This window comes from Schistocerca americana, chromosome 2, assembly GCF_021461395.2.
Source record: "Schistocerca americana isolate TAMUIC-IGC-003095 chromosome 2, iqSchAmer2.1, whole genome shotgun sequence".
NCBI classification, from domain to species: Eukaryota; Metazoa; Arthropoda; class Insecta; order Orthoptera; family Acrididae; genus Schistocerca; species Schistocerca americana.
The window spans coordinates 176,273,018-176,296,364 of record NC_060120.1 but is presented as its reverse complement, the minus strand read 5'-3'; the positions used below and the strand labels follow the sequence as shown (position 1 = coordinate 176,296,364).

The following is a 23,347-nucleotide window of genomic DNA, read 5'->3' as shown; positions in this document are numbered from 1 at the left end:
TTTGTGAGTGTTGGCAGTACTAAAAATGTTGCCTTGTGAAGGTAGATACTGTCCAGTGGTTATCTTGTAATTTTATTTTTGTGCTTTGTATTATCATCGCCAACATCGATATGGAAAGTGTCTGACACAAGCAATTTGATAGAAATCTTGTTTTTGAGAATATAAAATTAAAATGGGAGTAGCTCACTATCTATCTGTGAGGTGGATTTTTGCAGCATCAGAGCCCATTTAACGTGGAGGGAAGGAGGCAGGCAGGCAAGGCAGTTGAAATTTTTCTTTTTTCTTTTTAGAATGCTGGCACATTACTGAGTGGAAAAAAAAAAAAAATCACGGCCTTTTCTATTTAATCTGGGAGACATTCCAGGTTGTGAAATGAAGGAACTTAAATTCTTCTTTGTAAATAAGGAAAGGCTGAATGAGCCTTAATAGCTACCAGTGTTGCCATCACTAGCTGCATAGAGACAGCTTTGGACCAGGTGATAAACCACTGTACATGTAACACGTCAGCCTCAGTCGCAAATAGAAACCAAACTTTACCCAGGTTTCAGCCAAAATAATTCGACCTCCAGAAGCGAGTGACACTAAAATGCTGCATGCCAAAGTTTGGCTATGTCAAGTATAAAACTGTAGCAGCATAGTAACCAGTCATAATCTACATTACTTAGCTGAAGAGAAACAGCAGGCCCCACTGCGCGGACGCGGTCGGTAGGCTGCGAGAGCTGCACTGGAACTAAACGCGGCGAGCAGCTGTGTACCGAGCATTGCTGATAGTCATGCACATGCACGCGTGGAAATACAGATACATAACTGTAGCTAACTTTACATTAAGAGTTGGATTAATATATCCATTAAAACCTTTAATTGCGTAACATGTAAAAGAACTTACTTCTGAGGAGACAGATACCCCTATAACAGATTGGGAGCCTGTGAGAAAGAATAGATATTACTTGGCAAAATTATTTCTCAGTTTTGAATACGTTGCTCAAACTTCAGGCTAAGTGTTAGGTTTCCGAGGATCTTTTTTTGGCATATAACGCCATAATTACAGTGGAACAATGTATGTGCATGTATATTGTGTCAAATTACATATTCTTAGCAAAACATAATGGTTGAGAGAAAAGCAGCAATGCCTAAATAGGGGTATTGGTCTCCTCAGAAGTAAGTTCTTTTACATATTACGCCATTAAAGGTTTTAATGGTTATATTAATCCAATTCCTAATGTAAAGTTAGCTACTGTTAAGTATCTATATTTCCACGCGCGCATGCGCATGACTATCAGTAATGCTCGGTACACAGCTAGCTTCTCGCCGCATTTAGTTCCGGTGCAGCTCTTGCGGCCTACCGACCTCATCTGCACAGTGGAGCCTGCTGTTACTCTTCAGCCCAAGTAATGTAGATTATGACTAGTTACTACGGTGCTACAGTTTTATACTTGACATGGCCAAACTTTGGCATATGGTAGTTTAGTGTCACTTGCTTCTGAAGACCAAATTATTTTGGCTTAAACCTGGGTAAAGTTTGGTTTCTATTTGCAACTGAGGCTAACGTGTTGCATGTTCAATTATCACAGTTGCTGATAGGGCTGCACAATGTTAAAAATTCTTATATAAACCGCTGCCTTATCTGGACCTGAATCCAGAAAGCATCTTAGTGGCATGATAGTGTGCTTTTGGCTATTCAGCTGAGTTGTTGATTCCATTTTATGTATAAAATGAAATCAACAATTTAGCTGAACACGTGGAAGTGGTCCATTAATCAGTCATGCTGAAAGTGTCTGAGAAATCACCCCATAGTGGCTTTCAACTTCTATTGATCATATACAGGCCCCAGTAGAAGTGGCTTTCCAAGTAGGCTCATATTAGATGTAATCTTACTTTTGTTCAGACCGTAATCGTTCTTGAACACACATTATCCTCCTGCTAGCTCACGGATTTCAGCTTCAAGGTATGTTGTCAGATTTATGTTAAATCCTTTATGCTGTCCTCACATGGAACATGTTCTTCATCTTAAAGCATGCCAGGTGTGGTGTCCGTTGTGGTTGCTGCGCACTCTGAAATGCTACATTCACAGAACTTGCTCCTCTTCATGATTTGCGACCTTGGCATTTTCCAACAGTAGTTTGGCTGCATCTCGCATGTAAATCGCATGGTTCCTTTATGAAAATGGATGCTCATAAAATAGGGTGCATTAATTGTCGAAGAAGAGTGGTGAAAATCTTGAAGATTGTGGACTTGTTGATGGATTTGAAAAGTGAATTGATGTAGAGGATCACTACATAATCCTGTATAGTGATTTGAGATACATACTAGTAAAGTTATTCTTTAACTCAATTGAATCTTCATCCCATTTTCTGTTTTGAATTAAATATAAGTTAAAATATAGTGTCTAATGTCAGTTCGCATATGCATAATATCCATATTTTTGGTATTGCATTGACTATCCTCACTCTGGAGTAATGTACTTCAGCAATTAAATTTCAAGATTTGTAATAGGAAGAGGAGATTTTTTCGAAGCTGCTCACCATAATTGAAAAAGGTATTTGCTGGTAAGATACAAACATGAGGCAGCCCCTAAAATGAAGAGATAGGTATATATATTTTACACAAATTTGATAACAAAAACTACCAGTGTGTAACTTGTGTTTACTTTGTGTCACAAACTGACAGTTATGTTAAGATTTCTGGCCACTGGGGAAACATTCCAGTCAGTGGCCTGTGCAACAAGAATTATGGCAAATAACGTTGGCTATTGCAGATAATACTTTTATTGAATTAATAAGAAAGGCCCAGAATCCTCTTTCAGGGGTGGCAATAAGTTGCAAGAGGGTGTACATTAACCTTGAACCTGCTACCTTTTACTTTATAGCTCACAATGCTATCAGCTGCTCTACTACAGCTTCAACACCTCCTTATATGGTAGTACGGTATATACTCTCCAAAGACTGTACCTGCAAATGTCATTATTTGATATTTAACTGTGGCAGATTGTACCAAAACAATTTGTTTTTGATAGAGCGCAATAGTGCCATAACATTGAAACAGTCTACTTTCAAAGCACAAAGTTATAACACTAAAAACACCAAATACACGAGACATTTAAGTACCAGTATGTAGGTTCCTGTCATTTTATGATAACAGATTGTAGCTAAAACAACACATTTTTGAAATTTGCGTATGCTTTAAAACTGCTTATATTCCTTCTATTTACTCTTATGATAAAGAAAACCATCAATGTACAAAGTTTAATTCCATACAGTATGATGGCTCCTAAGTTTCATTTGTAACATAAAAACGATGTTGCATCTCATTAGGCACATTCCTCTGCACAGAGCAAAAATCTGGCGTATCAAATTCTTCATTTCATGCTCCTTATCTATGTGTGTTTTTACATCCTGTGACAGTATGGATTTACCTCAGTCATCATTATCTTAAGCTGCTGATCAGTGTTATCCTGTCAGCCTTATACGGCATAAGCCAAGAACAGTATAACCTTCTTGGTAAGAGGCTGCCAACAGTGTTCCTTAATTCATTGACAGAAATTTCAGTTTTTGTCACATTAATTGCAGCAGCATATTCAAAATAGTTAACTCTTGGGTGCTGTACGAATGCACCAAGAAAATTGTTTCAAGTACTTGACTGAGAAATGTGTGAGGGCTCTTTCTTGTCTTTCAGAATTTAGTTATACTTATTATTTTGAGGATTTTATAAGAATTCTGAAAGTTACTTTTGATCATAATATTCCCTCATTGTCATACTTCGGGGTTTGAAGACATGGTTCTCCTAAGACACTTGCATTTTACAATGCATTTGCTAGGTCATATTAGCAGACAAAGCATGACTGCTTTAGTTCTACAGGGTATTTGCACGATGATGACTATTTTAGCTGCACAATGTTAGGTTTACCGAAACACTGTATTAAAAAGTAGTGGGTGTCGTACACCATCAGGGAATGTGATAGGCAGTGGTGTTGCTGGAAGTCAGTCCCATTCTTAGTCTGTGCAGAGGCTTTGAAGGTGCCAACCAGGTGGCAATTCCTCATTTGAAAGGTGCAGAAAGGGTCTTCTTTTAAACAGACACCTTAATAACATACTGCTGCTTACCCTGTCATGGCAACCATTTGTTAAGAATAGTTCAGCAACCAGTAATATTTGGGCTTGCATAACAGTAATGGAAATACCTGGATGGAACAGTATGTAAAATAAGGGAAAGGCCAATATACATTCACACACACACACACACACACACACACACACACACACACACACACAAACGTAAACTTCCACAACGAGGCCATTACTACATGAATTTGTGTTCGGTTGTCTGTGTGAAAGTGTGGACTTTTACTAGAAGAATAGCGAGAAGTTGAAGTATAGAATTTTGTTTTCTGTTACTTGTTTATAAGCTCCACACATCAGTCCTTAGATGTGAGTGGTTGCTATATTCCCTTATTTTATGTTATATTTGAGATTTAGATCCAAAGTTATTTTTTAGAAATGTGCTTAACATGATTCTTTCAAGGCACTTGCATTTTACAATGTATTTCCTAGTTTCTGGGGAGCAGACGAAGCATGGCTGCCCTAGTTCTACATGGCATTTGTATGATGCTGGCTATTATAGATGCACATTGTTAGGTTTATCTAACTGCTGTATTTAAAAGTAGTGATTGTAGTATACTGTCAGGGGATGTGATGTGTAATATACATCAGGTAACTGCCTTGTCTTTCTAGGAGACCAGAATTACCTTAGACGTGACGAATTTCAGGAAAAACAACACACTGAGTGAGGGACAAGCACTTGATGTAGGGGAGGGGGAGGATCAGGTCACAAAATACTCAGCATCGACTAAAAACATATGTCATTCAGTATTGTGTGAGGTCACCAATTGGCAGGAAGTATCGTACTGGTCGAGCCTGTAGATGACAATTCCCTGCCCTGAGAAAGAGTTCTCCACTTCATTGTAGATAAAAATGTGTGCATCTAGCAACATAATGTGCTTTTGTTGATGGGACATTAAAGGAACAGCATTATGAAACCACCAAAAGTTGCTGTAATGTGTGTGTGTATTCACAAACTGGTTTCTGTCAACTGACTTCCTTCAAGTTATAAATTAACATTACCTCAGTTGAAAGGACTGTTTCTTGCCATTATATACATAATTGATTTTAGTTGCAGCAGCTATCATGTACACATACATCGGTTATAAATTTTTCATTTATTGCCAAGTACTACAATAGACAACCATTTGCAGTGTTCAACATACTGTCTGGCCAAAGTCATATTGTAAACAGCTGGCTGAAACAATTATGATTTTGATGCCAAGGAACCTTTCTTAAAACTTGGTGTAGTGTTAATATCTGACTGGTAGATGTTCACTTGTTCGAAACTTGATGTCTGAAGAAACAGTATGTTACAATGGCTTTCGGTGCTTCTGTGATACCAATCTTTAAATACGTTGAGATTGTGCAATACTATTTATAGAAAATATTTTGAACTTTAAAAAGTTAAAAGACAGTAATCTCTCAGCAGGATTCTGGTTCTGTGGGAGGCCTGTGGCTCTGCCTCCGCTGTGGTCATCAGGGCTGCGGACGCATGCGAGCACAGCATGCCCTCAAGCACCAACGGACCCCCCACTCGGACAGCCATGCCCTCGCAGTCAACACGGAGCAGTGGAAGATTTGGTGGGTACTAATGCACTTCCATTTTTATTTTAGCTGTGATTTATTCTCTCTCTCTCTCTCTCTCTCTCTCTCTCTCTCTCTCTCTCTCTCTTCTGGAGGTACCTCTTTCTGCTGTTTCTTGTGTTTTTATGTATGTTATGTGTTTAAATCTTTTTAACTGAATGAATCCACTTTTGTTAATTTTTTTGCTTCAGAGATGGTAGTATATCTGTTTTGTTAGCCTGTTGACATTCAACCTGTGTGTGTGTGTGTGTGTGTGTGTGTGTGTGTAAATAAAATCAGTCATTTCCTTACTGTTTCTGTTACTTTTTTCTGTATTTTGATACTTTTCATTATTGCTTCTTAATTTCTTGGCCTCTGTGCTTCTTATGTGATCTTAAATGTTCCAGGGGATTCTTTGCTCTAATATTTCTTGTTTGTTTAAATTACAATTCAGTGCTGGGCATTCCCTTACGTAGAGGCATTCTGGTTTCTGTACCACGTTGTAATACATTGTTTTTGCATTTCTTTATGCCCACTTTCTACTGTAAAAGAAATGGAATACGATGTTAGCGTCATAAACACTAATGAAAATGACTTTAAGAGTAATATATTACATTTTTATTGTCTGTAACTGTTTGCTGTCACCTTCTTTTACTGGCATGTAAAATATGTACATAATCTTCTCTCTGTAGAATATCAAAAGTGGTAAATTATTTCACAGTATCAAAGGCAAAGATCAGTTAAGGAAACTGTAAATTTGCAATGAGACAGAATTGCTGGTCAGTTGCTGCTTCTACGCGATTGCTCATAGACGTTGAAAACCTACACTGACGGAAAAAAATTGCTACACTAAAATGTGATTAACATAGAGTAATGAACTTCCAGGAATACATTTGTCTAGGTAACATAGTTAAGTGATTAACATTGCAAGGTCACAGGGTGAAGTTAGTGTGAGATAAGCCATTGCAAATGTGAAATGTTGGTATGTTAATAACCAGTGTAACTGCCAAAATGTTGAATGCAATGATTAACATTGCAAGGTCACAGGGTGAAGTTAGTGTGAGATAAGCCATTGCAAATGTGAAATGTTGGTATGTTAATAACCAGTGTAACTGCCAAAATGTTGAATGCAAACATGAATGCATTGTGTTGTACAGGTGGCAGATGTCAGTTTCTGGGATGGAATTCCATGTCTGTTGCACTTGGTCAGTCAATATAGGGATGGTTAATGCTGTCTGAGGATGACACTGGTGGTGTTGTCTGATGCTGTCCCATACGTGTTTGATTGGAGATGGATCTGGTTATTGACCAAGCCAAGGAACCATGTTGACACTATGTGGAGCACGGTAGATTACAACAGCAGTATATGGGCGAGTGTTACTGTGTTGCAAAACATCACCTGGAATGCTGTTCAGGAATGGTGGCACACCAGGTCAAATCACGAGATCAACATACAATTTTGCAGTCAATGTGATTATAACTCTTAAGTGTAGCTCCACTGTGTCTAGCATGCAGACTGGTTGCTTGCAAGTCCTTGACTGGCTTCCTCCTAATCAACAAATGGCCATCACTGGCACTGAGGCAGAATTGGGTTTCATCCAATGAGCTCTCACTTGAAACCACTGGAATCGCAAATTGTGATGGTTTGAGGTTAGGGAAAGGCCTGGTAAAGAGCATTTGGAGCTGTAACTGACTAGTAACAGTTTGCTGTGTCACTCTTGTGCCAACCGCTGCTGCAGATGCAGTATGATGTGCCAGAGCCATGCACTGAGCATGATGGTCTTCCCTCTTGGTAGTGCTACTTGGCTGTTCAGAGTCTGATCTTCTTGCGACCATACATTCTCATGACCACCGATTCCAGTGATCGTGTACAGTGGCTACGTTCCTGTCAAGTCTCTCTGATGTATTGCAGAAGGAACATCTAGCTTCTCGTAGCCCTGTCACATAACCTTGTTCAAACTCTGTGAATTCTTGATAATGCTGTCTTTGTTGCCTTAAAGGTATTTTTGTCTAATGTAAACTCATCATATCCAAACTCAAAGGTAAGTAATGCTCACAACTATTACAGGGTGTATTTAAAGCAAACCTGATTCACATCCTCATAGTGGCACTACTAGTGCCACTTTTATATGAGTGGCATGAAATTTGAATAGACATCACCTTTCAGACGATGAAACACGCCTACCAACTTTTATTTGTGTTGCACGATTCCTCCTTGATGTTGCAGTTTTTTTGCTCCGTCGGTGTATATTCATTTTTTGGAACTTGAATGTTCCTTCCTCAGAGAGGAAAGAAGGGAAATCTGGAAAGGAGAGCAGATCACTGTCACCTGTTGTGGAGCAGAGGGCATGTGAAGATGAAGGGAAAGGCATTGGGAAGAATGTTAATTTCTACTGCTGAATTATGATAGGCAGCCTACTCGTGAGAGTAACAGTTTCTTCTACACTGACTAGGTGTATGTCTACGTCCTCAAGAAATACGCTGAAACTGTAAGTGAAAGAGGAAAAAAAGATTATTAGTTACAAATCCATTCTTGGTGATCATTTTTAACTTGTTTTCCCTGGAGAAGATCGGAACTTAAAGCAATGAGCATTTGTGGCAAGTCAAAAATGTGGGTACTGGATTGAGATTTGAATCCTAATCTCTGCCTTTCATCTGTAATGCTTTACAAAGTTATTTAATACATATTGGAGTGCCTGTTTAGTTCCAGTGAATGCTTGAGAAGCTCCAGGCCTGTGAAGCCTTGGAGAGAATAATTGTATTGAGTCATCACTCTTCGTGACATGATTTAATTAAGAGAAAATGTGGATAACTGTTGATCAAACTGTACTTGCAACTCAGCTAATCCTTCCTGTGATTCAACGGGTAAACAAACAGGCACACAAAATAAGTACATTGACCTTTCTCTTCTTATTTCTGAGAGAGATTTATTAGCAACAATTTTTCTTTTAATCTTCACATTTATGGAGATCTGAAACACTGAATGTACCCTGTTGACAAATTTCGGTTATCACTAATCTACATTTAGGATTTTGACTGTTTTTCTGCTGTGATACATGGTGTGGTGATACATGGTGTTGGCAGGCATGAGATTCATACCAAAACGGCTTCTTGCTAGCCTTACCTCTCTTGCTCCTTATGATGCTGACTGATCAAGAGATGAGAATCTGAGTGCTCCCTGTAAAATTGCCTGTCACCTTGATCATTAGCGTCTGACCTCGCTAACAAAAACGGGTGTTTCAATTGTAGCATGGTTAAGATTATTTAGGGCCAGAGGGAAGGGCTACAGAAGAAACTGATATACTGCATATTGAATTAAGATCAGTATTATGCTCTCAAGAACAATGTAAAAAAATGAAACAGCTTTCAGAAAGTGGGAATAGCCCAGAATCCTCAGTTTCAGATTACAAATGGCCTCAACAAGCTATGCACAGAAAATTGATAGATGATTTAAAATAGATAATAGTGAGAGTTTATCCAGCCTCTCAGAAAAAATATATGTAGTATTTAGAGAGAACCAGTCAAGGGAGGATACACACATAACAAATGAGCCATGAGATTTGGTTGAGGAAATGAGAACACAAGTGTACCAGTGTGTTGCTTATTACCAGTGCAATGTACAGTAGGCAGTGGACCACCCACAGGCCTGTACACAAGCACATGTAGTCACTGTGATCATGATCCTGTCATGCATTATTGAAAAATGCAGTTGTGTTCTCATGTCTTTACTGAACATACTTGGCTGCAAAGTAATTATTTACAGAATGTGTCATGGTTAAGATGTTCGCTGACTTGCATGTCAATCTTATGATAAACTGTAATCAACCAATGAAGATCAGGAAGTGCTTCAGATTTAGGTTCAGAGCCTGTAGCTCCTGGTTTTATCACCTTGGGATGACAAACTGGTGTTGCTACTCTGGAGGAAAAATAGTTCAATACAGCCAGCCTGATTAGGGGGCAGCACTGTCTCTCCTACAGCAAGTCAGTGTGTGTGTTTTGGTGTTGTCATTGTCCTTTTGGTCTCGCCTTGACAGATACTTAAAAAAAAAAAAAAACCTTAATGAGTAACTCACGCAGAAACTTTTCCCAATGCTTATTGTCACTGGGGAGGAATCCCCTCCAAGTCTCGTGCCCGAAGAAGGAGCTACTGGCTCCGAAAACTTGTAATATTTAAATCCTCTTGTGTTTATGCCATTGCTTGATGAGTAGATTTTTTATCTATTCGTATGTGTGTGTGTGTGTGTATATATATATATATATAAACAAAGATGAGGTGACTTACCGAACAAAAGCGCTGGCAGGTTGATAGACACACAAACAAACACAAACATACACACAAAATTCAAGCTTTCACAACAAACTGTTGCCTCATCAGGAAAGAGGGAAGGAGAGGGGAAGACGAAAGGAAGTGGGTTTTAAGGGAGAGGGTAAGGAGTCATTCCAATCCCGGGAGCGGAAAGACTTACCTTCGGGGGAAAAAAGGACAGGTATACACTCGCACACACGCACATATCCATCCACACATACAGACACAAGCAGACATATTTAAAGACCATGTTTGCGGAGGGAATGTAAATAAAACTTAATGGGGTCATTGCTTGTGTCTGTATGTGTGGATGGATATGTGCGTGTGTGCGAGTGTATACCTGTCCTTTTTTCCCCCGAAGGTAAGTCTTTCCGCTCCCGGGATTGGAATGACTCCTTACCCTCTCCCTTAAAACCCACTTCCTTTCGTCTTCCCCTCTCCTTCCCTCTTTCCTGATGAGGCAACAGTTTGTTGTGAAAGCTTGAATTTTGTGTGTATGTTTGTGTTTGTTTGTGTGTCTATCGACCTGCCAGCGCTTTTGTTCGGTAAGTCACCTCATCTTTGTTTTTATATATAATTTTTCCCACGTGGAATGTTTCCTTCCATTATATTGATATCATTAATTTGAAGCCAACAATTACGTTTGTTATTGTCACTGTTGCATTTCGAAATCTTTTCTGTCGTCTTATTTTCCTCTTTCTGTTTTTGCCAGTAGTTTCACTTTGTATTCACCTTCTCCTTTTTACCGTAATCTGCTATACTATTTTATCCCGCCTATATATATACTCAATAATACGTAACCCACTTCCAAACCATAACCAAAAAAATTTTTTTGCCGCTTTCAGCACTACCGCCGCTATAATATCCACCGTTTCTAGTTCACAAACAGCTCCTTTCACCTTTTAAACAACCATTTCGGCCAGTTCTAATAACTTTCGCTTTATTTCCATTTCCGATTTTCCCACATCGCTGATCATTTTTAGCCGCTTCCCACGGGTTTTAACGCCATTATTTCTTCGTCAGACAATTGTTAGCCTCATTTTCATAATCTGCCACCAAAATACCACTCCTTTTAATATACTACACGCAATTTTTTCGAAATTTTCCCGAATTTCTCCGTCCTTTAACGTGTTTTGGCGGCAACACAACCACCTAACCTTTATGCACATCGTTGTCTACCAACCCAAGTCCAACATAGCCCAGCTGTAACCAACTCCTTTTCGCCTTTTCTCATTCCAGATCTCCAGTTTCTTTCCGGTTCACCTTTATCTCTCCCCATATATTTTTATTTTCATTTTCATTTCACCTGATGTTACACTTTCCACCTTCTAATACCATGTCACCCTCACAACACCCCCACAATGACCCCATTAAGTTTTATTTACATTCCCTCCGCAAACATGGTCTTTAAATATGTCTGCTTGTGTCTGTATGTGTGGATGGATATGTGCGTGTGTGCGAGTGTATACCTGTCCTTTTTTCCCCCGAAGGTAAGTCTTTCCGCTCCCGGGATTGGAATGACTCCTTACCCTCTCCCTTAAAACCCACTTCCTTTCGTCTTCCCCTCTCCTTCCCTCTTTCCTGATGAGGCAACAGTTTGTTGTGAAAGCTTGAATTTTGTGTGTATGTTTGTGTTTGTTTGTGTGTCTATCGACCTGCCAGCGCTTTTGTTCGGTAAGTCACCTCATCTTTGTTTTTATATATAATTTTTCCCACGTGGAATGTTTCCTTCCATTATATATATATATATATATATATATATATATATATATATATATATATATATATATATACATACAAAGATGATGTGACTTACCAAATGAAAGTGCTGGCAGGTCGACAGACACACAAACAAACACAAACATACACACAAAATTCAAGCTTTCGCAACAAACTGTTGCCTCATCAGGAAAGAGGGAAGGAGAGGGAAAGACGAAAGGATGTGGGTTTTAAGGGAGAGGGTAAGGAGTCATTCCAATCCCGGGAGTGGAAAGACTTACCTTAGGGGGAAAAAAGGACGGGTATACACTCGCGCGCACACACACACATATCCATCCACACATATAACCGTTTATATTATATTATCAATACACAAAATAAGTATGTTTACTCTTTGTCTTCATATTTCTATTATACATTTATTAGAAAAAGTTTTTCTTTTCGGAGTTCTGAACACTAAACCTTCTCTGTGGACATGTTTGTGTTATCTTAATCTACATCAAGGAATTTGGCTATTTTTCTACTGTGGTAGATGATGATACCAGAAATAAGACTGATATCGAAATGACTTCGTTTTGGCCTTATCTCTCTTGATCCTCGTGTCACAGACCGGCTGGGAGGTGAGAGTATGAGTACTCCCTGTACTTTGCTTCATTCTTAACAATTTTTTTGTGTAATGACACTTAGCCCTGTGTCCAGTTGAACCAATCTGTGTAACTGCAATAGCGCATTTTCAGATTACCAACCTGATTTCCCGTGGTTAATCCCTCTTTATTATTGATAAGATCCACTTTTTGAACCCAAACTAAACAATAACAGTTGTTGCATGACAATTTCACTCTTATTTTCGTAATCCCAATTCCTTGCCTGCTTGGAGAAACTAGTTCTCTGAAGTTATGGGTTTCTGTTGACATAGTTCAGTGGCGGCTCGTAGATATACATTCTGGGTGTTCACAAATTTTTAAATTCAGATAAATATGAGAGTGCAAAATTAATAGCATCTGCTGTATAACAGTTATGCTCATAAACACATTTATACTACTTTAGCTGCTGTCAATAATAATAATAATAATAATAATAAAACAACAACAACAGTGGATGTACAATACTAGCAAATACAGAATACCCAAGAAGACATGACAATGTAGCAAAAATAATACATCAACAGCTTGCCTTACAACATAAACTTATAAAACAACACGTTCCCACATAAAAGTATGCACCACAAAATGTACTGGAGAATGATGAATACAAATTATACTGGAACAGAACCATTATAACAGATAAAACACCACCACATAACAAACCTGACATCATACTCACCAATAAAAAGAAGAAATTAACACAACTAATCGAAATATCCATACCCAATACAACAAATATACAAAAGAAAACAGGAGAAAAAATTGAAAAATACATCCAACTGGCTGAGGAAGTCAAGGACATGTGGCATCAGGATAAAGTTGACATTATACCAATTATACTATCAACTACAGGAGTCATACCACACAATATCCACCAGTACATCAATGCAATACAGCTACATCCAAACTTATATATACAACTACAGAAATCTGTAATTATTGATACATGTTCAATTACCCGAAAGTTCCTAAATGCAATATAACATATACCGTACAGTTAAAAGGAAGTCACGCTTGATCAAGGTCCGCGTCAGTTTCCATTTTTGACCAGACATAACGTCTGAGAAAAGAAAGAAATAATAATAATAATATGCACAACTCGTCTGTAAAAGGAAGACTTGTTGTCATGGAATTTTGTTGTTTTGTACATAATTAAGTACAGTTTATGGCAAGAACGAGATAATGTTTAAGCTCTTGCTACTCTCTGTTTCATATTTCTGTGTAAGTGGGAGTCCTTCATGCTTTTTTATTTTTTTGGATTAAGGTACAAGCTCCCTAATTCATGTATTAGTTAACAAATTAACTTCTGGGTTGAAAATCGGGCACTCCTACCTTGCACCCGCGTAGCGTCATACACTTATTATACACTTCTTTGTTAAGCGTTTGCTTTTAGTCACGCTGATCTGATTTCTTCACTTTCTCAGACAACGAATCTGGTCTGGAATGCCCTAGTTTCTTTGTGCTTAACTTTTCCTGGTAATTATCTTTTCTGTTAGCACTTAATACAGCCGGCTGTTGTGGCCGAGTGGTTCTAGGTGCTTCAGTCTGGAACCACGCGACTGCTACAGTCGCAGGTTCAAATCCTACCTCAGGCATGGATGTGTGTGATGTCCTTAGGTTAGTTAGGTTTAATTAGTTCTAAGTTCTAGGGGACTGATGACCTCAGATGTTAAGTCCCATAGTGCTCAGAGCCATTTGAACCACTTAATACAGGTTCAACAGAGTTCATGTTGACACTCCACGGGAAAGCCGATTCCTGCACAGTAGACAACCAACTCCAAACACAAGCCGCCATTTGCAAAAATGATTAAATTCAAGTAGTACTATCTACCAACAAGGTCACTTGACTAGAATACAGATGAGGCACTGAGAGCCATAAGAGCCAAAAGCACAATGTCTTCGACCCACCAATTTATTTGAATATCAAAGAAATCAGTGAGACAGCTTTTCATGAATGTTCAAATATATGTAAAATGTGGCCCTACAGTACAGATGAACCATCAAATCAACAGATGTCTGGAGCACGAATAAATGCTGCAGTCTCAGAATCAGTGGTGATGTGTTTTACGGTTTTGCTGAGAATGGATTACTCTGTTATAAAATCCAAAACTTTATGTATCATATCTCATTCAGGACCCCACAAACTGATATCTGATCTAATTTTAGTATATAGTGTGTGAATGTGCATGCCTGTGGAGTGTACTACCACATAGTGGGGTTTACGGTGAATGTATGAAGATAAAAGACTGCTGCAGTGTGCTACCACCTGTGGCTTTGATGTAAACCAGTAGTTGAGTGGTAAGGGCTAGCAGTGCACACTATGAACTGTACACATTGTTCATCAAATCTGTATGTATTTTGTCTGTAAGGCAATTATGTCAAGCCAGTTGCGCTTGCGCAGAAATTCCTTAAACTATGCACAAGTGAAGGCTTGCTCACGACCTGATGCCAAGTTTCACTGGGTCTATTGGAGCAATATGTAGCACAGCAGGGTAGATTTTGTGCTGTGTATTTCAGATTACTGCAACTACGTTACTTTTAACATCATTCAAAGAAAAATAACCAATAAATTTGCAAGGTGTCAAAAGTTAGGGTGTTCGCAAGCTCTTGTACTCTTACACAGCAGCTGCCACTGGTGTGGTTTACATTGCTTGCACTGATGTTTACTGCACCTCAGGGTTGTGGTTAGAATGAGCTGTGTATTCATCTGGAGACAATCAATGACATAGATTGATCCTTCAGTCCAATCTGCAATTGGCTGGTACTTAGAAAAGGAGTAGGGTGCACCGGTCAGAACCACACCATGCAATGGCAAACATCTGAAGGGTGTATCCTGAACTAGGAGAACAGATCCAAGTCGTTTCCATTCTTGCCAAACCATTCCTACTTGAGGACAAATGTCTGTATCTCCAGATTCTTTCACAACTGAAACAGAGTTCACTCGTAAATACTTGTGATGCCTCTACTAGCAGAGGAAGTTTCTTACCTTTTGCCTCTGAATCCCTCTTGTGGAACTACTTGCCGTCAAGAGCCTATAATCTTAAATTTAAATATATCTAACTAACACAGTCCTTGTTTGGACAATAAACACCAAATGGAAAATTTTCTTAAAGCGTTTATTAATGGTTCTGTCAACAGTTGTGGTAATTTATTAGAGGACTAGTTTCAAACCCTTACAGGTTCATTGACAAGTCTGGCCCACTGTGACTGCACTGACAGTGCCTGGTCTTAATAATAACATTGAGTGGCAACACATGCTCTATAAATGTTAGCAGGATGAGCAAGTCAAAATGAGTTTGACTTGGTAAGAGGGATGTGTGAATTGTAGCATTCATTCTGCGAACATGTTATTATTAAGATAGGCACTGTTAATGCAACCTCAGTGGGCCAGGCATGAAAATGAACCTGTAAGGGTTTGAAACTGATCAAATTATAAATAACTGCAACTGTTGACAGAACCATTAATAAACAAACGATTTAAGGAATTTAAATAAAGTTGCTGTTCCCTGTCAATGAAATGTTGAAACCAAAGAAATAAGAAACTTCTAACAAACCACAAACAAAACAACATTAAAGCAAAACAACTAAAAACATAATGTCTGGTTTTGATGTTAATTTCAGGAATGTTCTGAGAAATGGATCCATTAGTGGATGAAAGCCTTTAGATTGCTATTTTGGGTATCTGTTTTCAAGCCAGTGTCTACTACTAGGTACAAGTGAGTGCTGATCACCTTTTCTTTTTTACCTGATAAGGGCGTAAAAACAGGAGGTAGAATTTGGATATCTTGTTTATCTAGGCGATCTGAGCCACAAATGTTCCAATCAACACCATGTCCTCTATCTTTATGGAAGTTGTTGGCAGTTCTGCCATTGAGCCATTCTTTCCGTAGTGCTTCCTTACCTCTTTTGTTCTGGGGAGCGGTTTTTGTTGTCACATCTGGGGCTGGGGATAATTTTTCCATGTCTCTAAGGGGTGTGGCTGTATGTTTTGCTGACATTAATTCGTCCTGTGACCGGCCATGGATTAGAATGTTTATTGTGTTCTCAGATTGTGGGATGTACTTGGCTCACCTGTTTTCCTCATCAGTGTAGCTGGGTCGGCTTTTCAACTTCGCAGAAAGGTCTCTCGACAGGATTGGCTGCTGCATGGTAAACACCTCTCCTGTATACAGTGATGGGCCCACTGTTAGATGTTACACAGATCCAAACTTGGGACATACATTGCAGTCCATAGTCCAGTAAGATTTGGTTGCCAAACTCTTCAGTGAAATGGCTCATGCATCTTACCAACACCATGGCCAACATTGTTCTAACCAGATACAACACTACAGTCTTAGTGTAACAATCTAGTGCAGTAAACAAGAAGCACACACAACCTGCCTTTAGATGAGGCTTTCCATTTTGCTACAGATTGGGAGTGAGGGTACATGTTCCCGACCAGTGTGGTGGCTCAATTTTCTTGCAAATTTTGTCAGTAAAAAGAGTAGGAGGAGGTTGGTGCTCCTTGATTAAAGTCAAAAGTGTTGCTTTCCTTGTCTTTTACATTTTTCCTGCCCATTTCCATATGATAGTTCAGAGTTTGGCTGTTATGTAAGAGCCTGCATGCACTACAGTAAAACATTGTCACTTTTGTATGACAGTATTTCTTGCAAATTGTCACTTTGCTAACCTCTATTTCATTGAAATCAGCATGAAACAATATTTCTTCTAAATAATCCACTGGCTGCTTTAATCCTTATGCTTCATTTTTCTGTCAAAATAGACTGTAATAAATCTTAATTGCAAGTATGTCTGCTTGTTTGCAGATGACGACTTGTCTATTCTGCCCCTTTTGAAATAAGAACCCATAGAGGGAACACAGTTATTCAAAATTTTTTCTAAGGCTGGAAGCTGAGTTCTATGCAACAGAGGCTGAAATTTGTGAAGGTGGTATTCCCTGTATTGCAGAAATTTTTAACTAGTAACAAAATTATTCCTACCACCAACATACTTACTCTATGGATTTTGCTTCTGCTTTGGGGCAGATACCTGAATCCAGACCGGCCGGCCAGAGTGGCCGTGCGGTTCTAGGCGCTGCAGTCTGGAACCGAGCGATCGCTACGGTCGCAGGTTCGAATCCTGCCTCGGGCATGGATGTGTGTGGTGTCCTTAGGTTACTTAGGTTTAATTAGTTCCAAGTTCTATACGACTGATGACCTCAGAAGTTAAGTCGCATAGTGCTCAGAGCCATTTGAATCCAGATCAGATCAACGTCGTGACCCTCTTTCCCTAATTTGCATACCATTGACATATCTAACTTTTGCTTGTCAAAATTTGGTTGCACATCTCCTCACTTATATTATCACTGCCATTGCCTTCTCCTCATCATTGTCAACACATTTTAATGAGGTTAACAAACAATGGAAAGTTCAGGATGGAATCAGCCACAGCAGACAATGGCAGTAGCCATGTGTGTGAATTGTGCTTGTGAGAATGTGTTTGTGTTTCTTTCCTACTTCAGAAGGAGGAGTTTTGACTGAAAACTTAAATGTATAGCAGTCTTTTCATTGTGCTTGTCTGCAATGCCATGTCTCCTCTCTATCGTAACAATCTACCCTTTCAATAATATTATTAATGAGGTTAATGGTAAATCATGTCATCAAGTTAGTTCCTGCAGTGGCCGTGTCTATGGTTAGGTTTGGTGAGTTAACACCTGCTAATTTTTTAAATCCAGATCTTATATAATATAGGAAAAGGTATGAATTCTATCTATTGTGTAAAAATGAACTTGGTTGATCTGTGTCTTACTATTATAAAGAAAGCCTGTAGAAATTTCAGCCAAACTAAGAAATTATGTGGCTTACTAAGGAAAAATATTGCTGTCAGTTGGGAGTAAAATACCCCTATAGCTTGATTAAAAGTACTTGATAGTTGGTAATTCACATGTTGGAGATGGCTTCGTCCTATCAGAGCACTCCCAGGGTGTATGTGACCCGGGACAACAGGGAGATCCGGGAAAAACCTGGGAATTTTTTCATCTGCGAAAAAACTGGGAATTTCTTAGAATTCTGGAAATTTTTCATTATTTTAGTTCCCAATTGAATTTTTTTTATTATAACTTGTAAGAACACAAAAAGGAAATTACTGTACCTCGATACTGCAGAATAATACTGCAGCAATGAAACATAAACGAGAGAAAAAATGGAAATAAAACTTAAGTGCGGCTGTTAGCTGTGGAAGCAGTAGCAGCAAGCAGTCAGATGCTACCCGGAAAAATTTTAGTGGCGCGCCCAAGCTGCCAGATTCACCCATACGCAGCAGGCTTCGATCTAGGGGACGGGGGGGTCGCAAACTGCACCAGGCATATTAGGCATTTGATATTGGTACTTTGTGAATTATATTCTGCTGTGTTATAAAAATGAGCATATTTGCCAAAACAGTCTCGTTTATTTGCTGTATGTTACAGTGGCTGCAATATTAGAAAGGCCTATTTTGTTTTATCTAGCATACAGTGACAAAGTAAACATAATCAGATTGAGAAACCATGTGAGTCTTGGGTTCTATTTGTATTGACAGCTACCTCACTATTAGACAATGACATTTCGATTTTTGATGTAGCAAAACATTGACGAACTTTGATGAGGTCATAGATTCTTTTGCAGAAAGGAAAGCACCCCATGTAAAGCTGTAGCAAGAGTATAGAGAAAAAATTACTAGGACCTAAGGATTGAAGAAATGTCTACTGTACTAGGACCTAAGGATTGAAGAAATGTCTACTGTACTAGGACCTAAGGATTGAAGAAATGTCTACTGTCTTGCTTGTCTCTTGTCTTTACTGGTTTATGTATCCTTTATCTAATTTTATGTCACACGAAACAGCAAGTTACGAGCTAGTAGGCAATAAAGTGTGCAAATTTTCTGAAGAGCTCTTGTTCTCCCAGCTACAAATAATCCTATCCAGTAGTAATTGCGAGCTTTTTTTAAAGAGCGGTAGGATGTCAAACCTGCCCTGAATGTAGTTTAATGGCATCCATTACAAAATATATGCGTTTGAATTCCGATAGTGAAATTCAGTGACATACAATAGAAGAATACTGTGTGAAGAGGCATGGCGCTGCACTTTGGCACACCTAAAACCAAATAACATATCTTACATTTCCTCGAACATATATGTGTTTTATGTATCAGACTCTTCAGAAAGATGTGTGCTACAAAATGTACGTATTTTTTGGAAAGTCCTATTTCAACTGCTTGGGGCCGGAGAGGAGGGGGGGAGGGGGAATATCGTAAATCCGGGGCTGATGCGCAGATGATCTGAGTTGTAGTGGGGAGGTGGGTAGTCTCCATGTGACCCATATTTACGTTTAGTGATTTTGCTGTTTTGCTGTTTCCTCTTCATTTAATGCTCTCACATCAAATAAAAACAGAATGGGTTTCTGTGTCCGTGAGCTATCGAATGAATTAAAATACATCCACATAACTACGGAAGGCTAAAATGTATTATTAGCATTAACCACCTTGTAGAACACTGAAGTTTTCTTGCCCGGTTTGCTACGGAAATTTGGCTTCCATTAATCTTTTCCACTGAGGCAGTCAGTTTATTTGAAATGAAGTGTTTCATTCCACACTATTGGCTAGTTTCAACTGTTTGCTGCATTTCTAGTGCACATTTTCATCTTCTAGCACATAGGGCGTTATGCCATAATAAGGAACCAAACGAGATAATACAGTACTGGTACTTGAAGAAAATTTACTTCCAGCAAACCAGCCTACTTCATTGGGAATCTGGACATACCAATGTGCACTTTAAGCCGATTTATGCATTTTAGTATGCTTCACAAAATTCTGATACTATTGGATTATCCTCTGATGTCTTGTTTCTTTTATGACATAAGGTAAGATCTTTTAATGTTTTACACGTACGAACATACAGGCTTCCTACGTCATTGTAATTGCGCAAGCGCAGTGATGCCTGTTATCTGGTGCGCTCTGGCAACTGATGGAACAAACCTGTTTCCAACAGGTCATGGGAAAAATTCTGAATGGTGGTTTAAAAAGTGTTACTTTCACAGTAAATTTCCTTTTACGCAAGATGAACAATGTGTGAGAATATTGTAGTGCTTCGAGAATTTACACGTAAATTCTGAACCACTCGACCTTCTGCCTCCTGGAACATGCGATATTTTAAAGATAAGTGTGAGAGAGAACCCATTTACTGCACAACACATATCTGTGTGTGCAGGATTGATGTTGATCGAGGGAAGACAGGAGCTGCAACAGGTGAACGGCACTGACGAGTGTTCCCCCAAGCGCCACAGACGCTGTAGGAGAGGACACGGAGTAATTAAATGCTACTCTTTGCTGTGTTAGTGAATGTGATATGTGATTGTTGTTAAAAAACGAACATTTGAATATAGACTTTTAACTAACTTCATATCTTTAGATCTAAACAAGGCAAGACGCAGGGGACTTCTATAAATTTTTTGGTTGTTAAAACCAGGCAATTGTGATTATGTTTAATTGTGTTGTTTTGGGGGTCGTCATAGTTGACTTACAATAACTTGTATGTTTATATGAAACTTGTGGAGATAAAAATATACCTGAACTGAACTGAAAGTATGAGGTTACAGAGTTATTTCCAGGGAGAGAGAGAATATTTGCTAGTTCCTCTAACCAGCATTATTTCTTCGGAGAAGAAGTTGTGGAGATAGATTTCAGTCTCATATCCAGAGAAGAGGATCGGCTAAAAGTTTCAAGTAAGTCAACTGTAGTAAGAGAAGTATGAAGTTAGCAATTCAGCTTTGCTTCACTTGTCTTGTCGCCGAAGCCGTTAGAATGTGGCGACTGATGTGATAAGAACTCGAAGAAAGAGGAATTTCGAAACGAAATCAAGATAAAAGGATATTGTGAGTTGCCATAGCAACCATTAGAAACAAGATAGGGAAATGGTTCACAGAGTTGGATTCTGCATAAACGGCAAAAAGGAGTGAAAATTAATAAATACCATACAAGAAAAGACGCAAGGAAAGTGTCAACAGTTTAGACTAAGAAGAGTTATGACGAAAACTATTCGACGACGAAGATCCAGTGTGGGGAGTAAGCAGCACTTGCACACATTGTGGGGGCGTGGACCCTGTAACCATCAACTTTCACCGACAACGCCAGCTGCTGCTCATCGGTGCTGACTACAAATCTGTTCACTGACACTGTTGCTGAAACCAACCTTTGACACTGCCGACGCCTGTGTTGTTCACCGATGCTGAGTCCACACCTGCTCACCGACGCAGCCTAAAACTGTATGTGAAAGACAATTAACTGAGTGTGAAGTTAAGGACACTGTTCAATAACAGACTGTTAGTATAGTTATTATTGTATTGTATTGTATGTTAACCGGGGGTGTAGAAATGACAGAGAGGGTCCATCCCTGCCACAGCCGCAGTGGTCCACAACCCTACAGCGACTACCGCAGTCCACTTCACCCCTCCGCCGCCCCACACTGAACCACTCTTTCAGGGTTATTGTGCGGTTCGGCCCCCGGTGGACCCCTCCAGGGTATGTCTTATACCAGATGAGTGTAACCCCTGTGTTTGCGTGGTAGAGTAATGGTGGTGTACATCTGCGTGGTGAACTTGTTTGTGCAGCAACGCCGACATACCACACGACTAACCGGGCAGGCATAGTTATTACTCAGAGGTGAATTTTTTTTTAATGATAACTTGATCCAAAAGTAGAAAGAATATGGATCAAGAACAGCAACTAGCAGAACCAGCCACAGCTATTAGAGTGACTAGGGAAATGCCAGACTGTCGGAAGTAGTGAATGTAATCAAAGCTCAAAGCGCCCAGATTACTACTTTAAGTAAAAATCTAGAAGCTCAGAGTTTACAATTAAATTCTAGATTAGAAGCGCAGAGTTCAAATTCAGCTACTTTAAGACAAAACTAAGTCTAATTTAAGACTCAGTAAATACTCAGTTAAATGATAGATGAGATGCAACAGAAGGCAGATTCAGCTGCTATAAGAAAGGAACTAAGTGCTACTTTAAGTGAAAAACTAGAAGCACAGGGTGAGGTTTTAAATGCTAAGTTGAATGCCTTAAATTATGAAGTGGAGAGTTTGCAATTAGATTTAAAGAATGAATTAAGTAATTCCCTGACTATCCATGTAAACCAACTGTTCACTGACTTTAGTCAGGCACAGAATAACCAATTTCAGGACTTGGCTAAATAACTAGAATTTGATATTGTAGATAAATGTAATAATGTAGAAACTGAAGTTTACGAAAAGTTAGGATCATTTCAAAGTGTATGCACTGTTACATTCGATGCTGTAAAGCATAGGTTGCACACCTTAAAGGAGAGTTTGGACAAACAGGATAAATTAATACCTATGGTCCAATTGCAAATTGCAGTCATGAGTATTCAAGTAGATGACTTGGAACGAAATGTTAAACAGGAAACTAGTCACTTCAGACAATAGTAAATATAAGTAATCTGGAGGAACAGGTAGAGGAAATAATCGACCGAAAAGTTGCCGAGAGGGTAACTCCCGACAATATTTCTTCAAATTTAGCTTCAGAACTTAATGATACTAAGAGAGCCATAGATAATTTATGGAAATAATTCAAACTTATCCAGGATAAGGTAGACAAGAAGGTGACTTCTCCTAACATGGTGTTAACCAGTGAGGTAAAGACCGACCTTCAATAAGGGGCAAATTCTGGACTATCAAGACAGTTTCCAAAGTTTAAGCCAGACAGGGAGTACATCCTACTCATTTTCTGAAATGGTTTAATTGAGCCTTGCCAAAAAACTGGGAAGATTCAACAAAGATTGAATTTGCGTTGGGGTACCTTTTAGGAGAAGCTTCAGAGTGGGGCACAGTGAACGTAGAGAATTTTTTGTCTTTGGCAGACTTCCAGAAAAAGTTTAAGGAGAAGTATTGGTCAGCATGCACCCAGGAAAAACTAATATCCAGCTTTTGGGACCCAAAGTATTACAACAGTTTGTGGGGTATGATGCGAAAGTATTTTGACTGTCG

At 39.0% G+C, this 23,347-nt stretch overlaps 1 protein-coding gene across 5 annotated transcripts in view; it reads left to right on the top strand.

The window, feature by feature from the left end:
- The window catches only part of LOC124588936 (ubiquitin carboxyl-terminal hydrolase 45), a 146,478-nt gene that overhangs the window by 16,665 nt on the left and 106,466 nt on the right, over positions 1-23,347 (top strand). For 4 of the 5 annotated variants that reach the window (XM_047131510.1, XM_047131512.1, XM_047131508.1 and 1 more), the window contains exon 4: positions 5,524-5,678. In XM_047131510.1, coding sequence (XP_046987466.1) covers positions 5,524-5,678 — 155 coding nt within the window. The remainder of the gene's footprint in view (positions 1-5,523; positions 5,679-23,347) is intronic. The other variant, XM_047131513.1, reaches the window with a different exon arrangement.